The following is a 21507-nucleotide window of genomic DNA, read 5'->3' on the forward strand; positions in this document are numbered from 1 at the left end:
TCATTATTGCTGTTTTCGAATCATAGGTCCGTGTCGTGAACTGTAAAAAGGATGCGCGCTGTGCCGTTCTCAATTGAGATTAGTGAGTTTTTTTAATTGAAACAGTACAGTGATTTCTTGTGTTTCTGTAACTGCGCACACAACCACACTAAACGGAAATATCAAAAATTAGGATTCCAAAAGAAAAAGCGACCACAATAATATGCGGTTATTGATTTTTTTTACATTTGGCACTATATGGAAAGCATTATCTATGTTTTGGTGCCTCGAGTCGGTGTTCTTATATGGAACAGCGTTATTATATTTCGAAGTTGCAAATCAGACAAAAGAAAGACTGAACAAGATATCGAACCAGAATATATAGAGAATAACAGGTTACTGTCCCATCGTTTTGTAATATATCAGTCGAGGCGTGGGATAATATAACGGCGAGGCTTGCCAAGCTGTTATTTTATTCGTGTCGAGCCTGATATATTACAAAACGATGGGACAGTAACCTGTTTTTCTGTTTATCATACCACATTTTCCTAAAAATTTGCAAAACAATTTTTTTTCATATTTAAAATGTACGAATCCCCGCTGATTTTTCTTATCCGGCTTTTACACGTTGACATACATGTAGCAACGGCGTTCGAAAAGACGACACGAATAATCGCTTATTTTAAACATCGTATAGAGAAAAACAGTTGTTTGCACTACGAATGGGAAGAGTACAGCCGCTTTAATTATAAACGTCTTGAATTGGAGATCAGGAATGAACTGAAGAGACAAATTTAATCGAAGAGCACACTTCACCGAATAGTTTGGAGACGCCATTTTGGAGATGTGTATTGAAATTGACATTTTGATGATGGTGTCAATGTTGACATAAACGTGTTACATCGTTTGTTTAAATAGTTGAGGATTAGCATACAGTTATCATTTGTCTTGACATTCTGTGCAACACTTGCGAGTGCAATGACTCTATCGATATGTAAGATATTGTCCCTTTGATGACGTCATTTAACTTATGTAGTGCGGGCTGTGGTGATATCTAAAAAAATAAACGTTTTTGTGATTTATGACTTTAAACTAGAATAAAATAGGTACGTTCTTGGTATCAAATTGTTTGTTTTGTTGAACCTGATTCATGTTGATAGAAATTGTCGACTTTGTACTTTCCCACGTAACTCCAAACATTGACTGATATAAGAACTTCCTGTTGACCATGATATAAAAAAATATTTCAGGCAACGTTATGTCAGGCAGATATCAATGCGGTGGTATGATACAATTAACAAGAAATGTCTAGAGCTGACAAAAATTACAATCATATAAATATGTATGCCTATAACGTTTTTCGCAGTTCACATCCCTTTTTGTGTAGCTAGGATGTGGTTTTCGCTTTACCAAGACCGATTAGTCAAACTTACTTACAGTCCTCGCGACAAAATAAACACATCTGCACCAGTCAAGCATTCGATATACCGCATATTCAGAACTGGATCAATTTTTTAGTTTACATAAAGTCTACCTCGACTTTGCAGACGGTCTGGCTCCCCTCTCCAACACACAGCAACCGTTGAAAGAAAAGACAAACATAGTATCGGATAGCTCAGCTAGACTGGCCCTCACCAGCAACAGAGACAAAAACAATGTGTTCGAGACCAACGTATCCAACGATACATCAATAACAGTCCGGGACGGGACGCTGGAAAAGGTTTACAGCTTCACCTATCTCGGAAGCGCTCTGTCCATCCATGGAGGACCGAATACAGATATTAGAACCCGTATCGGCAAAGCACGAGCAGCCGTCCATAAAGCTGCAGAATATCGGGGGATCTAACGGAATCGGATTCACCACCAAGATTATTCACATCTATTCCATCGTGAAGCCAAAACTCCGCTATGGAGCAACGACATGGAGAACCACTGCCACCATCATAAAGAAAATCCAGGTCTTTATAAACACCTGCCTGAGGAAGATCCTCAAGATCCGCTTGCCAGACAAGAACGTAAACGAATAATTATATATAAAAAAACAGCAGCCCGTTTAAGAAGACCTCCTACAGAGACTTTGGCGTCGGAAAGGCCGCACCTTTCGCAAGCCTGCAATTCGAAAAGGCAATCCCTCACCTGGAACCCCCAAGTCAAAAGGAATAGAGGTCGGCAAAAAACACCATTACATGGATGCAGATGCTAAGATGACAAGATGTGGAGGCAGCTGAAGAGTCTCGCCAAGAACCGAGACGGCTGAATGAAGCTGATTGGCCACCTATGCCCCAGACATGACCACAGGATAATATGAGATAAAATAAAATTATGAGAACTATTGTTACTTTTTTTCAAGTACTTAAGATCAGAGGCAAAGGAAGTTATGCAATGTCGAATATTTACTTAAAAAATCTTGTTTATATTGTAATGTAATGCTGTTAATTTTAATTAGTATGAAAAGTATTCTTATATGCATACATTTGCTTGTAAGCTCTGTACGGTGTGGAGTGGGATGCCCTCGAACCTCACACACTCTTTGACGAGGAAAATAAAAAGTATTGAACGAAACATAACAGTATTGCAACCTGTAGACCATAAATCATATCACATAGCATCGTCTGCTCGCTTGGAAAAGCACCGTTGAGTATTGTTCCAACATTTAAGGTACAGCGCAACGCATAAAAATCGTAAAAAGTTCCAGTTAAAATTTGCAAATTTGTTTATTTATTTTTGTTTTGTAAGTTTGCGCTAGCCTGGTCGCAATGTTTCCGTAGATATGTTAATGTTCAATACACAAGGCACGCCGCAGAGGAACTACATGTATGGTTTCACACTTCGATCGATTTAAATGGACATTGTGTATTAAGATAAAGAAACTTCTATTCCCAAACACGTGTGCTGAGTTGAAATTCTACAATGATCGATATTCAAGATGATTATAAATAGTAATACGTTTGTTTTTCTGCCGAACGAAATATCGAGAGATTCGAACGCATCGTAGACACAGTATGCACGTAAGATTGATCCATGTTATGTAACCAATGCGTGATTTCTAGCTGATGATGGCTTTTTCCGTGGTTCAAACTTATTTTTGCTGGGAAATACATTTTTTTAGTACGACACGTGTTAAGCAGAAACATATAACAACATTAAACATTGTTATACGATTATTGTACAAATGTAGTTACACTGATTTATCCAATGTTTTAGAATACCATTTCAAAATACCAATTTCGCAATGGGTACATACACTTGGAAGTCATTTCTTGGCGAAGATATGTACGAACAGAAATTACACTTCAGTGTTGTGTCAGCTTTGCTGTTGATAATGGTCAAGTCGACAGTGGCTGATGTTACGATGAAGCTGATTGCCGTGGTTTCAGTCGAAGGGGCTGCAACTCAGGCTAAACATCAGGTCCCGAAATAAAAAGCTTATGAACCTCGGTGGTATGATTCTTGAACGGTATGAACAACCCTACAACAAAGAATTTGATAAATCGATACGCGTTAACTAATTGTCGTTAATTTTGCATCTATATGGGAAGGAATGAGACCTGTTTCTGGAAACCATAATGACTTACAATAAGACCTTTCTGCAGTATTTTGATCTGACACACAAGCACAATCGGCCGTGTAAAATACACTATTGATCCCATCCACGAAAATGTGTAAGACACAGAATATTATCTGTTTCACATAGAACACGTTGTGTAAGTTATGTATTCAACCTTTAATGGCCAAATTGGACCGTGTGCCTGTTTTCATGGTAGAAGAAAGCATTATATAACGGATAAAAGAAAATTAAAAATAAGCAAATGATTCTCACTTAAGAATAAATCTTAAGTTTTAACCATTTGTAGCATTTTTTATGATAATATTGTATCATATTCACATCGGTCAATAATCAGATTGTTAACTCTTAAAGATAAAAACGCTCTGCAAATATACGATTCATCGCAATTAAAGAGTGTCCGACTTTCGTTTGTTAATTTATACGCTTGTCACGTTAAAATATAAGTGTATTACTCATCGTAACCTAGTTATGTCTCCGTGAATTTATTGTAACTCGCGAGTACTTCAAACTACAAAAATAGTGTCGCACATTGCTTTCTGAAGGGACATATTGGCTTCCGTTTTGTTAGCGTAGTTCGAAGTATATGAACACAAGCGTGAGTTATAATTAACGGCAGTGTTTTTCTTTAAGATTTCCACATTATTGCAAATACAAGATGATCAGAGATTTCAAATTCCACTACAAACAAAACCACAAAGACGGAATTTCCGTCATCAAAAAACAAAAAGTATTCATTTCACTCCTTGCAGACGATGCCGTTTATTTAGCTAATGCAACACAAACGCTCGCGTTGTTATTCAAAGACCCAAAAGAGTATCACGTGGTTTTAATTTTTAATGAGACACGGACAGTGGCAGCATCTTAGTCGCAGTAAGTCGTACATGTGTCAAATGTTTACTATATACGGAACTTAAATCATGCCGAAACGTAGCAATATAACGGGTTCGAATTCCGCGAATACTTGTTACAAAGAATTGCACATATATCTTTCAAACCCTTTGAATTTGTTATATGCTAGTTGGTTTCACGGCTCGTCTTTTTTATCTTAAGTCTCCTTGCGGAAAAATAGATACATCAGTCACAATGATCTTGTGTGCGGACGCTTGATTTACTTAAGAGGATTTGTTTTCGGAATTTAACGTTGCCATTCATAATTACATTTTGAAACACCTTAAAACTAATGTTCACCATCATTAGCAGAAGTGTCAGGCCTTTTGTACTTCTCTCACGGGACAGATAGCTGGACACGTTCCGAATGCCAAATATGCAAATATTTATCCAACTCTAACAACAAAATCCAAATTGAAAAGTTTTGTGTTTTTTATTCTAAAAATAGAAAGAAACAAAGACGATGCTTCACTGTTTTACAGCCGATTTTAAGACTGAAGATACTTTTGGATATACTCTAATTTTAGTGTTTTTGACAAGGAAGAGATAAAATTATCCACTTTTTAACATTCTACATGCTTCATTTTATCTGAATTTAAATGTACATGTACTTGTCGATTGGTCCTTGTAATCAAATAAGAACAGCGCTTCATCCGTTATATGTTTTACTTATATTAAATTGGAATATTAAATATATACTAGTACACAACTCGAGTGACCTACTTGTCAGCGATTAGACCCGATTAATAAATGAAATCTTCAGGAGTAAAGACACACCTTCGCATTGGACCAATGAAATCACTCGTCTGTTAAGTTTCGGCCAGTTTATATGTATGTAAACACAGGTTTCAAAAGGCACTGGACACTTAGTTTTGATGCATAATGTTACGGCAAGATCGGTAAGAATGTTTTTTTCATACGTTTCATTGAATTATGGTACCTAGGTCCGTAAAATTTTGCAGGGAAAATGCCCTTTACTCCGTAAAGATTTCAGTCTTCGATCGGGTCTAATCGATGACGACTAGGTCACGCGAGTTGTGTATTGTGTTATTTCTTAAAATTTGACACAGCATTTACAGGATATTGCAAGATATGTACATTTCCAGAAAGGAAATTCATTTCTGCGTTGAATAAGGGCAAGTTCGTTGAAATCGCTGCGCAATTGATGAAGTTCTTGCTGTTTAAAGCGATGCACCCTGTTTTCGGGTGATTTTGAGTTTAATACCTTTTATATATATATATATTTTATAGCGATTGTTTTTTTTTTCAGGGAAGTTGATTTTGCGTTATAATTCGATTCTTTTTCATTCAAAAGTATGTTTTTACAAATTAATATCATAGCCAAACACTAAACACCTGTGACGTCAAATAGAAATATATTTCACTTTATGAAGTCACGCGCACTGTGTAGCTGCGTGTTTACTGGCAAATAATCTCACCTCTGTGTTGAAGATATTCTAGAAGGGACCTTTTCACAGGTTGGGTAACCTGACGAAATTGAACTAAAAGTTACAGATTTGCACATTTTCCTTGTAGTTATGTTATTTGTGAGGAAACAACAATACATAATATTAACGATGCTCTAAAATAGCTATTTACCTTTACAAACGCGAAACGGTTGATAATTTCGAGAGTTCTGATTTTATCGTTATCTTCGTTGACCTTACTTGCAGTGCTTATGTAAAGTATCTAATACGGAATACGTTTAAGAAATATTGGCCGAGAGGTTTCAGCGATAGAATTTTATCTAAGGGTCATTTGTTTGGGCTCAGGTGTGGACACCTTCTTTTTTTCTTCATTTAAAATCTTAAAATAGATTGAAGCGTTTTAGTCTCAATGTTTACATTTATCAATTTAAAATATTTAATGACAAATTTCAAAGCATATAAAAGTCTATAAAAATTCCATTTAAACGTGTTAACGTCATTATTAAAATAAGTTTTATTTACCCATGTACAATAATTATCGCTCGGAAAAATGAAACACAATCTCAATGGTATCAAGATTATCGTTTTAATCTAAATTGTGACTTGTCAACGTCGTATATGCTCTATCCGAATGTGATAGTATAAACGTCATTAAAGATGCCCGCGCCGTCTGAGGCAAATGTTAGAAGTAGCAAATTATTAAGCTAATATAAAAACAAAACAACTCTTCAGTTATAACAATCATTAAATTCGTATTACACGTGCTAATCTGGGACGATACCAATGGGTATTTCGTGAAGAGATCGGCTGAAAAAGAAAAGTTCTTCCCGTCACTAATTCTAATAACCACTCAACTTAATGGTGGGACATCGAATCTACTAGTTTTCCACCTGCTTATTTAATTATTATAAGTTAACATCAATATGTTTATCTACAATTACAAGATATGTATTTAACATATAACGCTGTGTGCTTTTGTGTTTGCATAAACGTCGTGAACAATACTTATATATATCAAACATCCCAAATACTCAAAATCGATTCGTTCGATAGCTTTGATTTGTAATGATGTGTATGTGTATAGATCATCCATTATTCTTTATTCATTTGATGGTCTTCGATGTAATATGCTCATACTACATACTGTGATTACAACCATAACATTTCCTGTGTTTCCTTTATGTAACCACACATTTCTTAAATCATTCTAAATCAAATATATGCCTACAAGCATATGGCTTACTCTGTTTGAACATTAGCAAACTGGTTTCCTAAATAATAATGTTGATTGAAGAAGCACATAGCCCAAGGACAAAATAAAAAGTGAGATGTCCCTTATTTATCTTATGAAATGTAATGTGTATGACAATACTAAATTGTAGGTCACGTTCAAAACATTTGCAATACTGCTCGACATCAAAAACGAAATTATTTCAATTCTAAAAAATTACACTAAGTCAATGTCAGGAATTTTTTTATATACTGTTGAAATAACTTTATTGCATACAGCTGTAGTCAATATATTAAAAAATTAGTCTGCTTTTTATAGTTTCATTAAGCGTAAACAATTCATATATTTTTGCCATGTAGAAACCTTCGGGATATCAATGTGTGAACAGCATCAAGAGCTCAATGACCAAAAACACTCAGTAATGGTTGCTATAATTGACAGATCTTTTTAATGTATGCGTATACATACGATGTCGATTTGAAGTCGGTTTTGCAAGAGTTGAAAACTAAACTATTTTGAACATTTCTTCTGGCTAAGGAAATATTTTTGATAACATACCTATGCATATATTATTAGTTATTTTTGTGTTGCATTTTATACAAAGACAGCAGCTGCCTATTACGGTCGTAAATTTTAATAAAATAAATCACGTTAATATAAACTAAAACAAAGACAGCAGCTGCCTATTACGGTCGTAAATTTTAATAAAATAAATCACGTAAATATAAACTAAAATGTCTGTCAGTAATATTCATTTTCGGGATTGTGTGTTTATAGAAGATATACGCCTGCGAAAACCTCTTACAGAATTCTGACTAACATACTATCAATGGATCAACATTCAATATATGAAACTAATTGATGCTAGTGATGCTTATTCCATCATATTATCATCCGATCTGTTTTAATCGATGTTTATAACATGCATTTTCCATTCAAGCAATATGCTAACATCCATCATCATGGGGCTTGTCTCGTGTCTTTAGTGGGAAGATGCACACCGTTCCTGACAATTTGGAGGACGTGGCTGCAGCTTGACTAGCTATTGCCAATCTTGTCTTTCTAAACACCACGATAAGTTATTATCCAAAGACAAGCACAATGCGTTTGGAATTAATTTCTTATTTAAGTTTGGCAAAATATCTGTCAAGGCTGAGCTTAAACAACAAATGCATAGTTATCTTTTGTAAGAAATAAAACATTAACAAAAATTATACAATACAATTATGATAGCTTATATCCCCCGACCCCGGAAGGATGTATTATAATAGGATCATGCCATTTAACATAATAACACAGTGACACTTTCAGACAGATTTAAGAAATCAATCAAGACCCCGATACCGGCAGTCACTGATACAGTTCTTAACACAGGCAGCACTCTGGCACCGGAAGTCAATAATATATTCAATCAGTCTCTGATCAGCCTTGACGACGACAGGCGAAGGGAACACGAAGTCATGGAAACGATGGCTGAAAATATTTAAAGAAATGGCGAGTATCGATGTTCATTCTATTACGTCACAGGGAGGTGGGTGGGTTTTTAAAAATAAATTTCTAAATAAACAATGAAATGCAACTTACTCAGCAGTGAGACAACAGGGTAAAAGAACGCACGTGGAATTGGAGCCTACTATATACTATGAAAGATAACTCTTGTATGACGGATAATACGTATATATATATATATATATATATATATATATCAATATAGTTAAATAGCTTGCGTTGGATAAAATGGTTTATTCTGAAGCGAATAAACATTAATTATCCAACGACAAGCACAATAAGTTTGGAATTAATTTATTATTTAAGTTATCTTTTAGATTTAATTATTTAAGTTATTTAAGTTATCAGAGTTATCTTTTGTAAGAAATAAAACATTAACAAAAATTATACAATACAATTGTGATAGCTTATATTCCCCGACCCCGGATAGGATGTGTTATAATAGGATCATGCCAAAAAGATTCTCGAGTGAGAGAATCTTCCGCCAAAAAGCGGCTGGACCTCTAAATCTCTAAGCCGGCGTTCTATCATTACATCACTATTCCATTCAACATTGCGGGACATGACTTGCTTATTTTTTAAGTTTTCTTTTTGAGAATTTCTACTAAGCCTTCATTATCGGATCGTAGAATAATCTCTCTATTTTGTAAATCATGACCCCACAAGTAAAAAGACAACATGATTGGTACACGCTCTAAAAATGTTATATCTTAAACACGTGTTCATCCCATTTAGACGGTCATGGAAAAATAGCCCATTCCGCGGCAAAGTAACACACACAACCTACTAAGTTTTAATGACCGCTTGCGTCCGAAAACGGTTACTAGATTTACCAAAAGCGCGCGCTTTCGGTAAAAGTACCGAAAGCGCAGTGTCAGTACCGACGGCGCACTGTAAAATGTAAGTAACGGAAATAATTAGTTGACCAGTTACATTTTTTAATTGAAGAATAACCAGAAACTTGTTTATTAATGCAGTTTTCATGGACGATATCGTACAAAATCGATCATAAGCGCGCGTTATAATGTCAATTAACGCTGTCGGCCACTAAAACAACATGCCACAATTCTGACGGGAATAAATTGCGTGACAATTATACACATCAATAAAGCAAAGAACAAACAGGGGTAAGTTTCAATAATTTGTACCATTCTTATGGTTTACTCGCAAAAGATTAACTTAAGATCGTGGGTGTGGCGGGGACATTTAGCGTAGACGTAAATGACACGTTTATTAAAAACGTGTAAAGGCAATCGAATTAGTCTTTGGTCTGGTTATTTAATGTTTTGTTAACCAACCTACAATACTGATTGCTCGTGTAAACAAATGCATATACATATAAATTGTATCAAACATGTAACGTTTGTTGAAACTATGATCAGTTTACGTCATATTTGTTCAATCAGAATTTTATATTATGAGTCTTATTGTCTTTGTAATTTACATTTTTCACGGTGTCACCACAAACGTTTAAGCGAGTTTTAATTAAGAGCGAATTATTAAACAAATTTAATTACAAACCAATACTTGGTAAGTCATTAAATTCATTGCATGTAGTTAGAACACTTGTTAGAATGCGCAATGAATAATATGATAATACGTTATTTGTATTTCATTTCATTTTTTTTTCAAAATTATTTTTTTAATTTGCATGTCTATGTGTTTCATGTGAAAAGAAAAGTTTTTCCTGTCGCCTATGCACTACAACAACCCGACTTCATAGCAGTACATCGAATAACTAGCTTTGTTGCAGTCTTTCAGTTAACCAATTATTCAAGCGGTAATTATTTAACCGGTTAATTGTTTTAAAACATGTTGCATCCCTGAAATAAGTGATTGTTTAGTAATGAAAAGAGTATTGCTGTTATGAAATTAATAAATTAATTAAATGTGTGTTATTTTGTTGCTGTCACTCTTGTGCGCAATGATAAAAAGTCAACCACTCACATGCATTGAATAAGATAGTTAACACCTTTAAAAACCTAGCCCGAGCTCACACTGCCTCAAGTACAAGTAAAAATGACACATCCAGTTTGTAACGCGCTAAAGAAATTATATTCTATTTTCCAAAATGAATTATCGTCGTTTTTAATAATGAAGATCCATATCTAAAGAGCAGATTACGGAAAACTTCATGAGGGAAAGCCGAAGAATAAGAAGCATACGATAATACCACTCTTACATTGTTGTTTCCAATAATGACTGACCATGTTTGTAACAGTAAAATCTTGATCGTTACTTGATACCAGTGGTTCCGCCGGAACAGGTACCACTGCTGCGTGGTCCGTGCAGGTGCCCGACTACCGACATCCGGCGTCTCCATGGCCCGTAAAGGCTCCGCAACTTCCCGTGTACGTTTCCTCGAGCGTGGTGGCATGGCCACAGGTACTTGATCGTTAGTGTCTTCCATTGGTTCCGCCGGGGCAGGTGCCACTACCGCGTGGTCCGTGTTTGTGCCCGATTGTGGACCGACGTCCGGCGTGTCCATGGCCCGCAAAGCCTCCGCAACTTCCAATCTACGTTTTCTCGGGCGTGGTGGCATGGCAATATGAAATTAATAAGCCGATAAATTTTAAGCACGGAAACCAATATAACAATTCAAAGAATAAATATAGTGATGACGACATCAACTTCACTGCTTTAATAACTTCCGCAAATGATAAGAGCACAAAGAAAGTTTATTTATGGGTGAATTAAAAAAAAATGTATTAAACCATAAAAATAATATTGTTGATAAAAACGGAAAGCGAACAATGATATAAACAACGATGTTGTCAATGGAATGCAAAACTAAAGTCAACGTAGAATTTTAAGCTTTGCTAATACAAGTTAACTAAACAAACCACTAACAAGATAAACAGATCAGCAGTGATACACGAACAGCTTTCTTATAAAACCATAAAATAGTCTTGTTAATAAAAACGGAAAGTGAACAAACGTTATAGACAATAATTTTAAATTAATTATTGAATTGAAATTCATAAACTCATGTTAACAATTTAACAACTTGTAAGACAAAATTATTCACTAAAATACATGTTCGCTAAGTTGCCACAAAATTGTCGCTGTTATCTCAGAGTCAGGCTTTGTTCAGGGTAAAATGTTTTTATGACAAATACCAGATACACAAAATCTCGGGTTTCAGCTAGAACATCATAACAAACCGTGAATCACAACGTAAGATACACCTAGCGTAGAACGGGAAGTATTGGATTTCCGCGAGAAGAGATTTTAATATGATAAAATAAATGTGTACAAACAATAATGCAAAACTAAAGTAAACGTAGAATTTAAGCTTTGCTTACTAATACAAAGGTTAACTAAACAAACCACTAACAAGATAAACAGATCACCAGTGAAACACGAACAGCTTTCAACATGTCACAACACTACACTACACCACAAATTGTTGAAGTAGACTTTAGCTGTTTATTTATAGATTTAGTTTTCGATAATCATACAGACACGTGATCGATCTATGTTATATCTAATATTATATTTAATCTTATATCTAAAATAAAAAATATAAATATATTTCCCCGAAACTATATGAACTAAATGTTTATATGATAAATAACAGTACGAAAAACATTTTGAAATTTTACATAAACATCGAAATGCATTTAAAATAATACTTCAAAAACAATTAAGAGGTGCTCATTTGAAAAGAGCTAAATAAAAATAACACAACCATTTTATATACTAAAATGTACAATCAAGCGACAAAAACAATTTTGTAAATGTAAATTTCTAAATAAGCAATGAAATGCAACTTACTCAGCAGTGAGACAACAGGGTAACAGAACGCACGTGGAATTTGAGCCTACTATAAACTATGGTTATATATATATTTTCATGATATATATAAAACCAATTCATAATATAATTAATGTTGTAGTAGGAAACTTAAACAGTATAGTAATCTTGGGTGCACATATAAAGGATTGAAATTTGTGGTGACCCCTTAGATATGAGAAAACGTCATTTGTACCAGATGTATCGAATGGAACAACGGTGCACATCTCTTTTCATATTAGTATTAAGTCTTGCATATGAGAAGATTTACAAGATCTCCTAAGGAGTGAGTTAAAGTAGTGAAATATGTACAATATGTGCGTGTTAATGAAATAAATGTTTACAAGAAACGAGTGCAAATACTGAAATAAAAGTGAAGATTGAGCAAATCATATAATATAAAAGCATTGTATATAAATTATAAAGTGAACATTGAGCAAAAAATACAATATTAAAGCGTAGTATATAACAACACGGGTGTCAAATGCGTCTGCTGAAATGATTCTGGCTCGCTCATATTAAAAGAGAAAATTCAATTTACATGAAATATATTGAATTTAAATACCGAGGGTCTTTGTACCAATACAGCCAAAATAAAGCTATCTAAGCTTTTCGTTTTACAACCAAAATATAATATTTGAACTTACAGCCTTTAATATTACCTAATTACAAATTGGTTGAGAATGAAATTGTTTAACTTCTTTTGGGCATTTGTAACGTAATGCAATGTAAAATATATTAAATTATATGTACAAGTGTAATAAAAAATATATGAAATTATATGTAAAAGTGTAATATAAAAATTATGAAATGATGAGTAAAAAATGTTCCCTATTTCACTGGGTCACATGTTTAAAAAAATTGTTCCTCGCTTTACAATATGCTGCATATTCGACAGGCTCTGTTCTGCTTTCAATGGTTATAGGATAAAGCAATTAAGAAAACCTATAATAGCCAGAAACAGTGTTAGTTATAAGAGTTAGAAAGCTAACCTTGCCCAGTTGTTAATTGCCAATCAATTATAGAAATAATGAAAGCCCCAAAACCCTATCAGTAAGGAAATTCTGGTTGTCTTCAGCTTGTTATATACGAATCAGGTCACACACCTAAATGATTAAGACTCAAGCTTGTTAATACTGGGTTGATGTTGCGGTGGTAAATAAAATCACAAGATGAAAACGTCTATTAATATTCGTGAATAAAAAGAATATGCAAATAACGGAAGACAAATTGAATGCGCAACCATCTACAACTGTCCGATTTCCTATTTAAAACAGCAAGGCGTACTATTTTGTGTTAGAAAGGTTAACCGCTAAATATGAAAATCTTCAAGATCAACTTATTTGTGACACCACTGGAATGATTTTTGAGTGAATGTCCTGCATGAAATTGTCTTGTTACTTAGTGTCTTCTGTATCGTCAGTGAATCATGAGACCGCGATGTTCGAGTAGATGCCAAAGGAGTGGATGTACTGCAGAACGCACTCGTGGCAGAAGTCAAACTGCTCCTGAAACATTGAAATAACGAAATTGTGATGTACAATTAGTCAAATTGGTTATTAATTTACTACGGCTGCCTTTATAATTTGTGAGATTAAATACGTAAGTTTCCAATCCAACACTATTTTGACATGGGGAGTTACATGCATACTTCTCACAAAGGCATCACTCGTAAGTGACGTATAACGCCATGGTTTACAAAGCCATAATATTATATTACAATTAAATAAGGGCGAAACGACCCACTTGTTAGGGCGAAACCACCCAGGGCAAAACGACTCAGGGTGATTTAGGGCGAGCAGGTAGGTTATAAGGTATGAGGGCAAAACGACCCGATACCACAAAGCCATATGTACCTTTCTGAAAGCGTTCAGGAATCATTAACAGTGTGGTTAAGGTTACCTGTGCATTACAACCAACGGAAGTTATACTCGAAATTTACTTTTACTATTTAGATAACTTTATATGTAGCTTATGCACCTTTTTGCATCTCTGATTGCATTATATTATTTTACATATGTCATACGGTATATTTACGTATACGCAGTATTGAAATAAACCTGTTAGAACAAAAGAATAAAAAAGGTTACCTGTGTAGAGATTGCGCCATGTCTTCCTACCTTCACCTTTCTGACGGTGTTCACGACGCGGACCTCGTGGTCGATCTCAATCTTCTGTAGCAGTGTGGACACCACAGAGAACAAACCGCACATTTTAGCACCGTCACTGTGAAGTTAAGAAGTACCGGTATACAATGAAAATAACTATGGCGCTATTTCATTGAATATAATCAAAAGAAAATAACAGCCCTATTAGAAGGCTAAGTCACATTTCAGAAGTATGATGTCACTCATTTAAGCCCTGTAGGCTTTAAACTAATTTCACATCAAAGCATAGGCGTGGGCTTCTCTTCAGACGCAACGAATCAGAATCTATGAGCATTGTAGACCACTGAAATGATCTATTTGCAAATATGTGTTTAATAATACGTGTATGAATTTATGCGACTTATTAGTTTATGACGATGGGCATATTAACGCGCTTGGCTTTTATTACAGGGAACATACTGAAAACATTCAACTGGACGATACAGCAACTGGTATCAGCTAAACTCACATTATTGTCTACATACAGGCAATGAAGTACAACGGGTCCGCTATTGGAACCTTCAGTCGCCAATTGTTCCACATTGTGAATGAACTGAATGAAATTGGCGGGAGAATTCGGAACGCTCCTGTCTTGTTTCCAGTCCGCATACAAGATATGCGTTACCGTTTTCTTTTGACCCCCATTCTGAATTATACCGAAGCGAAACTGAATTTTCGTTAAAGGGAGATAACACTTATTCTTTAATTACAAAAACGTTTAAATAAGTATCGACTTCCCTTTTATGAGACAGTTAATTTATTCGAATCATCGTCAAGCAATCTCGGGAAGAAACGGTCTAGCATGTTGTAAACAACCATGCACAGCATGTCCGTATTATAAGCAAACATATCTAGACTAAAATAAATTTTTGCTTGAGTGCAAAATACAGCTTATAAATTATGGCGAAAATACACTACATATATTGTTTTGTATTGCATTATTATTAATAAAATCTCATAACTACGTGCATTTTTTAGAAATGCATAGCTTTAAAAAATATTTTGTGTTTTGACTATATTCGTAATTAGCCGTACTTTTTTTCTCCAGTACGAGGCGTCTCAGCACACAGTGTTCCATCTGCTCGTCCATTTTGAAGCTGCTGACGGTGAAGTCTCCTTAAGACAGGACCTGGTTATCCGCTTGGTAGAACATACCCACATCCTAAGCACAAATGACATACCATAAACTTCATTATAATTAACACGCTAAATTAGTGTGCATTCCGTAAGAAAACACTAGAGGCGTTAGACGCTTATGCGTCAATGCCACATGTTTGGACACAGACACATTAACAGTTACAGAAGACTTGCTCCTACTTAACATTAGCCGTATACCGAAAACTTTAAATGATAATAGCTTACAGTTCGTTTGTGGTGAAAGTTGGAGCGAAATTAGTCATTAAGTAACGAAACCTTGCTTGCACCATTTTAGAATGTCTTCATACCAAATGTGGAAAAAACACAACGGGTAATTCTATGTCGCAGCCAAAACTTTAAAGATCAAATGGATTTATACTTTCAAATTGATATCCGCCATCCAATTAAAGTGGACTTGAGAACACGCACAATTTCAGGGACTATATAGACAAGACAAGGGGTTATACTTGTGCCAACACTGGCATGAGCCAAGCCGCTTTAACATTTTCACAAAATTGTGTTACGTATGTGCATGTGTACATACGAACGGACACGGGCTATTGCTATTGCCACCCACTAAATTAACAAAAGTATACAAGAGCTATGAGAAAACAACGTATCTCACTTTGCTTTCATGAGTATGTTGAAAGCTGACGATACATGGACAGTCTTCCTTGTAGGCAAGACTCAGGAAGAATACAACGGTGCCAGGTAGAGGCGACTGGGCTGCGATGTAGTGACGCTTCGTCTTGAAACTCTGTTAGAGGAACAGATGTTAATGTTCACCAATCAATGATTAGAAATCCTTCAAAACGGGAAGTTTTGATTTAAAGATTACCATTATTTGAAATCTCTTTAAATTGATTACATTTAAAAAACAAAAACAAACATATTGGTTCCCTATTAGAAAATAATAATAATAAGTAGAAATTATAAAATGCTTATATAACAACAGTTTTTTCCGCAAACAAAGTAGCAGTTCCCTGCCGGGTTAATGATGTCCGAGTAAATAAGTTAATGCTTGAAATGGTGCAAAAAGGGTCGGGCAACTATCGTAGAAATTTAGTAAGCGAGACAGAATAGCCTTCCTTAAAAATATATAATTTCATTAAACCTAAGTTGAATAACTTCTGTAAATACAGCATCGAACATTTAAGTTAAACAAAACAAAATTGAATCCTGCATATTTACCATATGACCCAAAAATTGGTAAAGAAATTTATGAGTTATCGCAGGATTAAGATATACGTTATCACTTATATCTAGTCACACAATGTTGTCTGAATAAAATGAATCAACGTTCATATTGATCCTATGGCTACACACACATCCTTCCATAAACCTTCTTAAATCACTGTTTGAGCATTCGCAAAATTAAGATATTTTGTACGGAAAGACGGACCCATTAAAAATAGTGTGCATATTCCCATATGGCCAGCTATACCACGTTATATCAATGTAAGTTACGTGCTGTTGAGTTATAACTGATTCCAGAGTTCAATTCTTTCATAGCTTAAATGTTTGTCTGACGGAGAGAAAAAACTAATATGAAACTACCCCATATGAAACTCTTGCCGCATACACAATGTCATTAATCAAGCCTGAGTACTTTTTGATTTATCGCTGGATCCTGATTAAACTTTCGAATGCTTTCTGTAACCAAAACAACCACAATTTGTGGCTGGCAAAACGAAAAGAACGTGAATATTTCCCGTGTAGCACTTTATCTCCATACTAGGACGTACACACGGACAAGCGGACGGACTTGGTGTGAGCCTATTGTCCCCTCCGTTAACAACGGTAGTGTGCTAATTCATTATTATTGTTTTCATAATGCGTAAGTAATTGATTTGTGTTTAAAGCATCTGGTACATACGTCGATAAAGACAGCGTTTATATAGTCGCCTGCACCAGAGCGGACTTGGAGTGGAGGACTGTATTCATCACCTGGGAAACAGACATGTAAGAAAATGTGCTATGGGAATAAAGTTTGAGCAAGAAACGTTTCGCGTATGTTAACTGTTGACGAGTATAATTTATTGAAAACAAATCTACATGTACATGTACTTCAGAACAAGAGCACCGCATAGTGGATGCCAACGCTTGTCTGTGGGTGCTTGGATTTTGTTTTTTTGACCTTTGACCTTCAAGGTCATCATTGACCTTGACCTTTTCACCACTCAAATTGTGCAGGTCGATGAGATACACATGAACCCCCCCTCCCCAAAAAAAAGAAAGAAAAAGTTGTTTGACCTTTGACCTTGAAGGTTGACCTTGATCTTGACCTTTGACCACTCAAAATTTTCAGCTCTATGAGATACACATGCCTGCCAAATATCAAGTTGCTATCTTAAATATTGCAAAGTTATGGCAACTGTAAAAGTTTTCGGACGACGACGACGACGCGGAAGACGAAAGGGCTATGGCAATACCTTGGGTTTTCTTCGAACAGCCAAGCTTATAATACAAAAACGACACATATAAACCATAACTGTTATATACAATAAACTAATCGTCATACATTTGCTTAATTTTTTAAATTACCGCACTTGAGTATTTGTATATACCGTTAATATAACTAAACACATTTTGGATTAACCATAGACCCAACCTTTAACACCAATGTGACATAGTTTTGTGACTGCAGAAGTAGATATATATTTTGTACAAGTATTGAATCTTGACACGGATATCCCGAAATAGATTACAATAAGGATAAACAAGACGGACGTAAAATACAGACAGTTTCACAATCTTGTATGCGTAGGATTTTTTTTAACTGGACTGAATCGAACCGCGTATGTATACACTACGCTTCCGATATAAACATATCTGATGAAACACCGAAACTATGTGTTTATAATTTCCTTAACTCGTATAATGCAGAGGATTAATGGTAATAACCCTACTTCTTTGCTTAACAAGATCTCAATGTGCGACATTCGTACGCATAAGAACTAAGCGAACATTTACCTGGTATATCTGCGCCAGGCCTGTTTTTGTTCTTCAAACTTTTTTTATTGCCATATTGATCCGTTCTTCAGGAACCACGTATTGAGAAACGGACATCAATTGCTGAAAATCAATGAAACTTAACACATATTATGTGTGTGTCACATCAACGTTACAAAAATGCGCAAACTGTTTATAGAAATAAGATTACAGTGAAAGGAAAGAGCCTGAGTTACGACAGATTAGATAAATTCCAAAGATTACACAAATTATAAAAAAAAATGAATTATTGTTAAAAACAGAAGAAAATGCGTTCACCTTTAACTGCTTCTCTCGTTGTTGTTGTCCTGTCTTTGAGACATAGTTCTGTAACTGGTCAGCGGCCACGGGCGCGCAGTCAAAGATCAAGGCATGGACCAGGGCTCTGTGTAGGAACTCGTATTGCTCCTGAAATATTGCACCTCATAAAAAACAACCTCGACTTGAGTGAAATACCATTTGTCTTGCAATATGGTTGGTAGATTAGAAGAGATTTATGGCAACAAATAAATACCAATTCTCTGGTATACCACACTATGTTTCGATATATATTAATTGAGACGTTCGTGGCACCTACCGCTGTTTGGATCATGCTGACCCTGTTCCTCCTCATGTTCAGCACACATCCGTATATCTCCACGGCTTCCTCATCCTCGCCCTCGTGTATCAGAATGTCCAGGGCAATGTACGTCCCTGTACGGCCTATACCAGCACTCAAGTGAGATCAAACGGGAATTAAATATTATTATTGGCTTCGTGTATCAGAATGTCCAGGGCTATTAACATACCCTTACGGCCTTTACCAGCACTGATGTAAAAAAAAACAAGATTGAGTATGGCTTTGTGTAGCAGACTGTTCAGGGCTATTAACATACCCTTACGGCCTATACCAGCACTGATGTGAGAAAAACAAGATTTAGTATGCCTTTGTGTAGCAGAATGTTCAGGGCAATTCACGTCCCTATACGGCCTTTACCGGAACTGATGTGAGATCAAACGTGAATTATATATTATATATATGATTAGGTCCTCGTTTATCAGAATGTGCATGGCGATGCATGTTTCTGGACGGCATGAAACTGCTCTGAAGGGAGATCAAACAAGACTTATAGATGGGTTAGGAGTGCTCCCGTACGACCTATAACGGTAAAGAAGTGAGATCACAGACGATGTACGTCTCCGTTCTTCCTATATTGGCACAGATGTGAGATAAAACACGCATTTGAGATTGATACTATCCGAGTGTGAACGTCAATGGACGTCTGGTACGGCCAATTCGAATACTTTAGTCAATTCAAGCACAAAAACTTCCAGATTGATTTATACTTGATCTTTTTTTTTCCTGCAGTGCACCAGTGTGGGTCCCTCCAGTTTTGCGGGAACTCGAAGAACTCTCTGTCGGAACTCTATTAGAGCTGTCACATCCTCCAAGATCCCCTTGTCAGGCCAGGCAGTGAGGAACAGATCGTGGAGGGTACGAGCGTTTGATCACTGCGTAAGAAACAATGACAGGTATTATTCATGTAGCATTTAATGGTCTATTCATACCTACACATACATTCATAATGCAAATAAACGTTAAGTATTACAGTTGATATTGCTTGTACATATTGTATTAGTATGTGACTAGATACATTTCAGGTAAAACGTAAGTGTATGTGAATCTTTGGAAATTTAACATGAGCTGTCCCAAGACCATGTAATGACCAATCAGACATTTATGAAGTTGAATATCTGTAGCAGTTATATAATATATGCAAACATAAGTATAAATAGTAAAAAATATTAAACAGGAAATTTGAATATGCCAGAAAATAAGAATTTCATTTATTGTCAAATTAATTAAGATGAATTTAAATAACTTTGCTTGCCCGGTATGCAAGAAACATCCACAGAAAGTTACAAAACAAAACTCCATTCAGACTGGGCGGAAACCATTTTGCTATTTCTAGTAAAAGACATCTTGACCAAACTTGCTCCAAATGAAATCCCAACGTAGGTGGGCAAATATGCTACCTTCAAACGATATAACATCACAATACCTCTATCCAAACTCAAGGTATTGAGTGCAAACTGTTTTTGTTTTGTAACAGTAACATTGGACCCACTTGCGATCCAAACATATTATACATGCAAGCAAGACCCACAATTCAAAGTTATTGAGCAGAAACTGTTTTTGTTCTTCAAACTTTTTTTCTTGCCATATTGATCCGTTCTTCAGGAACCACGTGTTGAGAAACGGACATCAATTGCTGAAAATCAATGAAACTTAACACATATTATGTGTGTGTCACATCAACGTTACAAAAATGCGCAAACTGTTTATAGAAATAAGATTACAGTGAAAGGAATGAGCCTGAGTTACGAAAGATTAGATAAATTCCAAAGATTACACAAATTATTAAAAAAATGAATTATTGTTAAAAACAGAAGAAAATGCGTTCACCTTTAACTGCTTCTCTCGTTGTTGTTGTCCTGTCTTTGAGACATAGTTCTGTAACTGGTCAGCGGCCACGGGCGCGCAGTCAAAGGTCAAGGCATGGACCAGGGCTCTGTGTAGGAACTCGTATTGCTCCTGAAATATTGCACCTCATAAAAAACAACCTCGACTTGAGTGAAATACCATTTGTCTTGCAATATGGTTGGTAGATTAGAAGAGATTTATGGCAACAAATAAATACCAACTCTCTGGTATACCACACTATGTTTCGATATATATTAATTGAGACGTTCGTGGCACCTACCGCTGTTTGGATCATGCTGACCCTGTTCCTCCTCATGTTCAGCACACATCCGTGTATCTCCACGGCTTCCTCAGCCTCGCCCTCGTGTATC

At 35.6% G+C, this 21507-nt stretch overlaps 1 protein-coding gene across 1 annotated transcript; it reads right to left on the reverse strand.

Moving 5' to 3' along the window:
- Positions 1-15661: 15661 nt before the first annotated feature.
- Positions 15662-20610, reverse strand: LOC127852561 (receptor-type tyrosine-protein phosphatase gamma-like). The gene is made up of 5 exons (XM_052386515.1): positions 20576-20610; positions 19250-19385; positions 18952-19080; positions 16307-16438; positions 15662-15706 (listed from the first exon to the last, which is right to left on the reverse strand). Exons 1-5 carry the CDS (start codon positions 20608-20610, stop codon positions 15662-15664), a joined length of 477 nt encoding a protein of 158 aa, XP_052242475.1.
- Between the last annotated feature and the right edge of the window lie 897 nt (positions 20611-21507).

The sequence above is a fragment of the Dreissena polymorpha genome, chromosome 12, assembly GCF_020536995.1.
Source record: "Dreissena polymorpha isolate Duluth1 chromosome 12, UMN_Dpol_1.0, whole genome shotgun sequence".
Classification (NCBI taxonomy): domain Eukaryota; kingdom Metazoa; phylum Mollusca; class Bivalvia; order Myida; family Dreissenidae; genus Dreissena; species Dreissena polymorpha.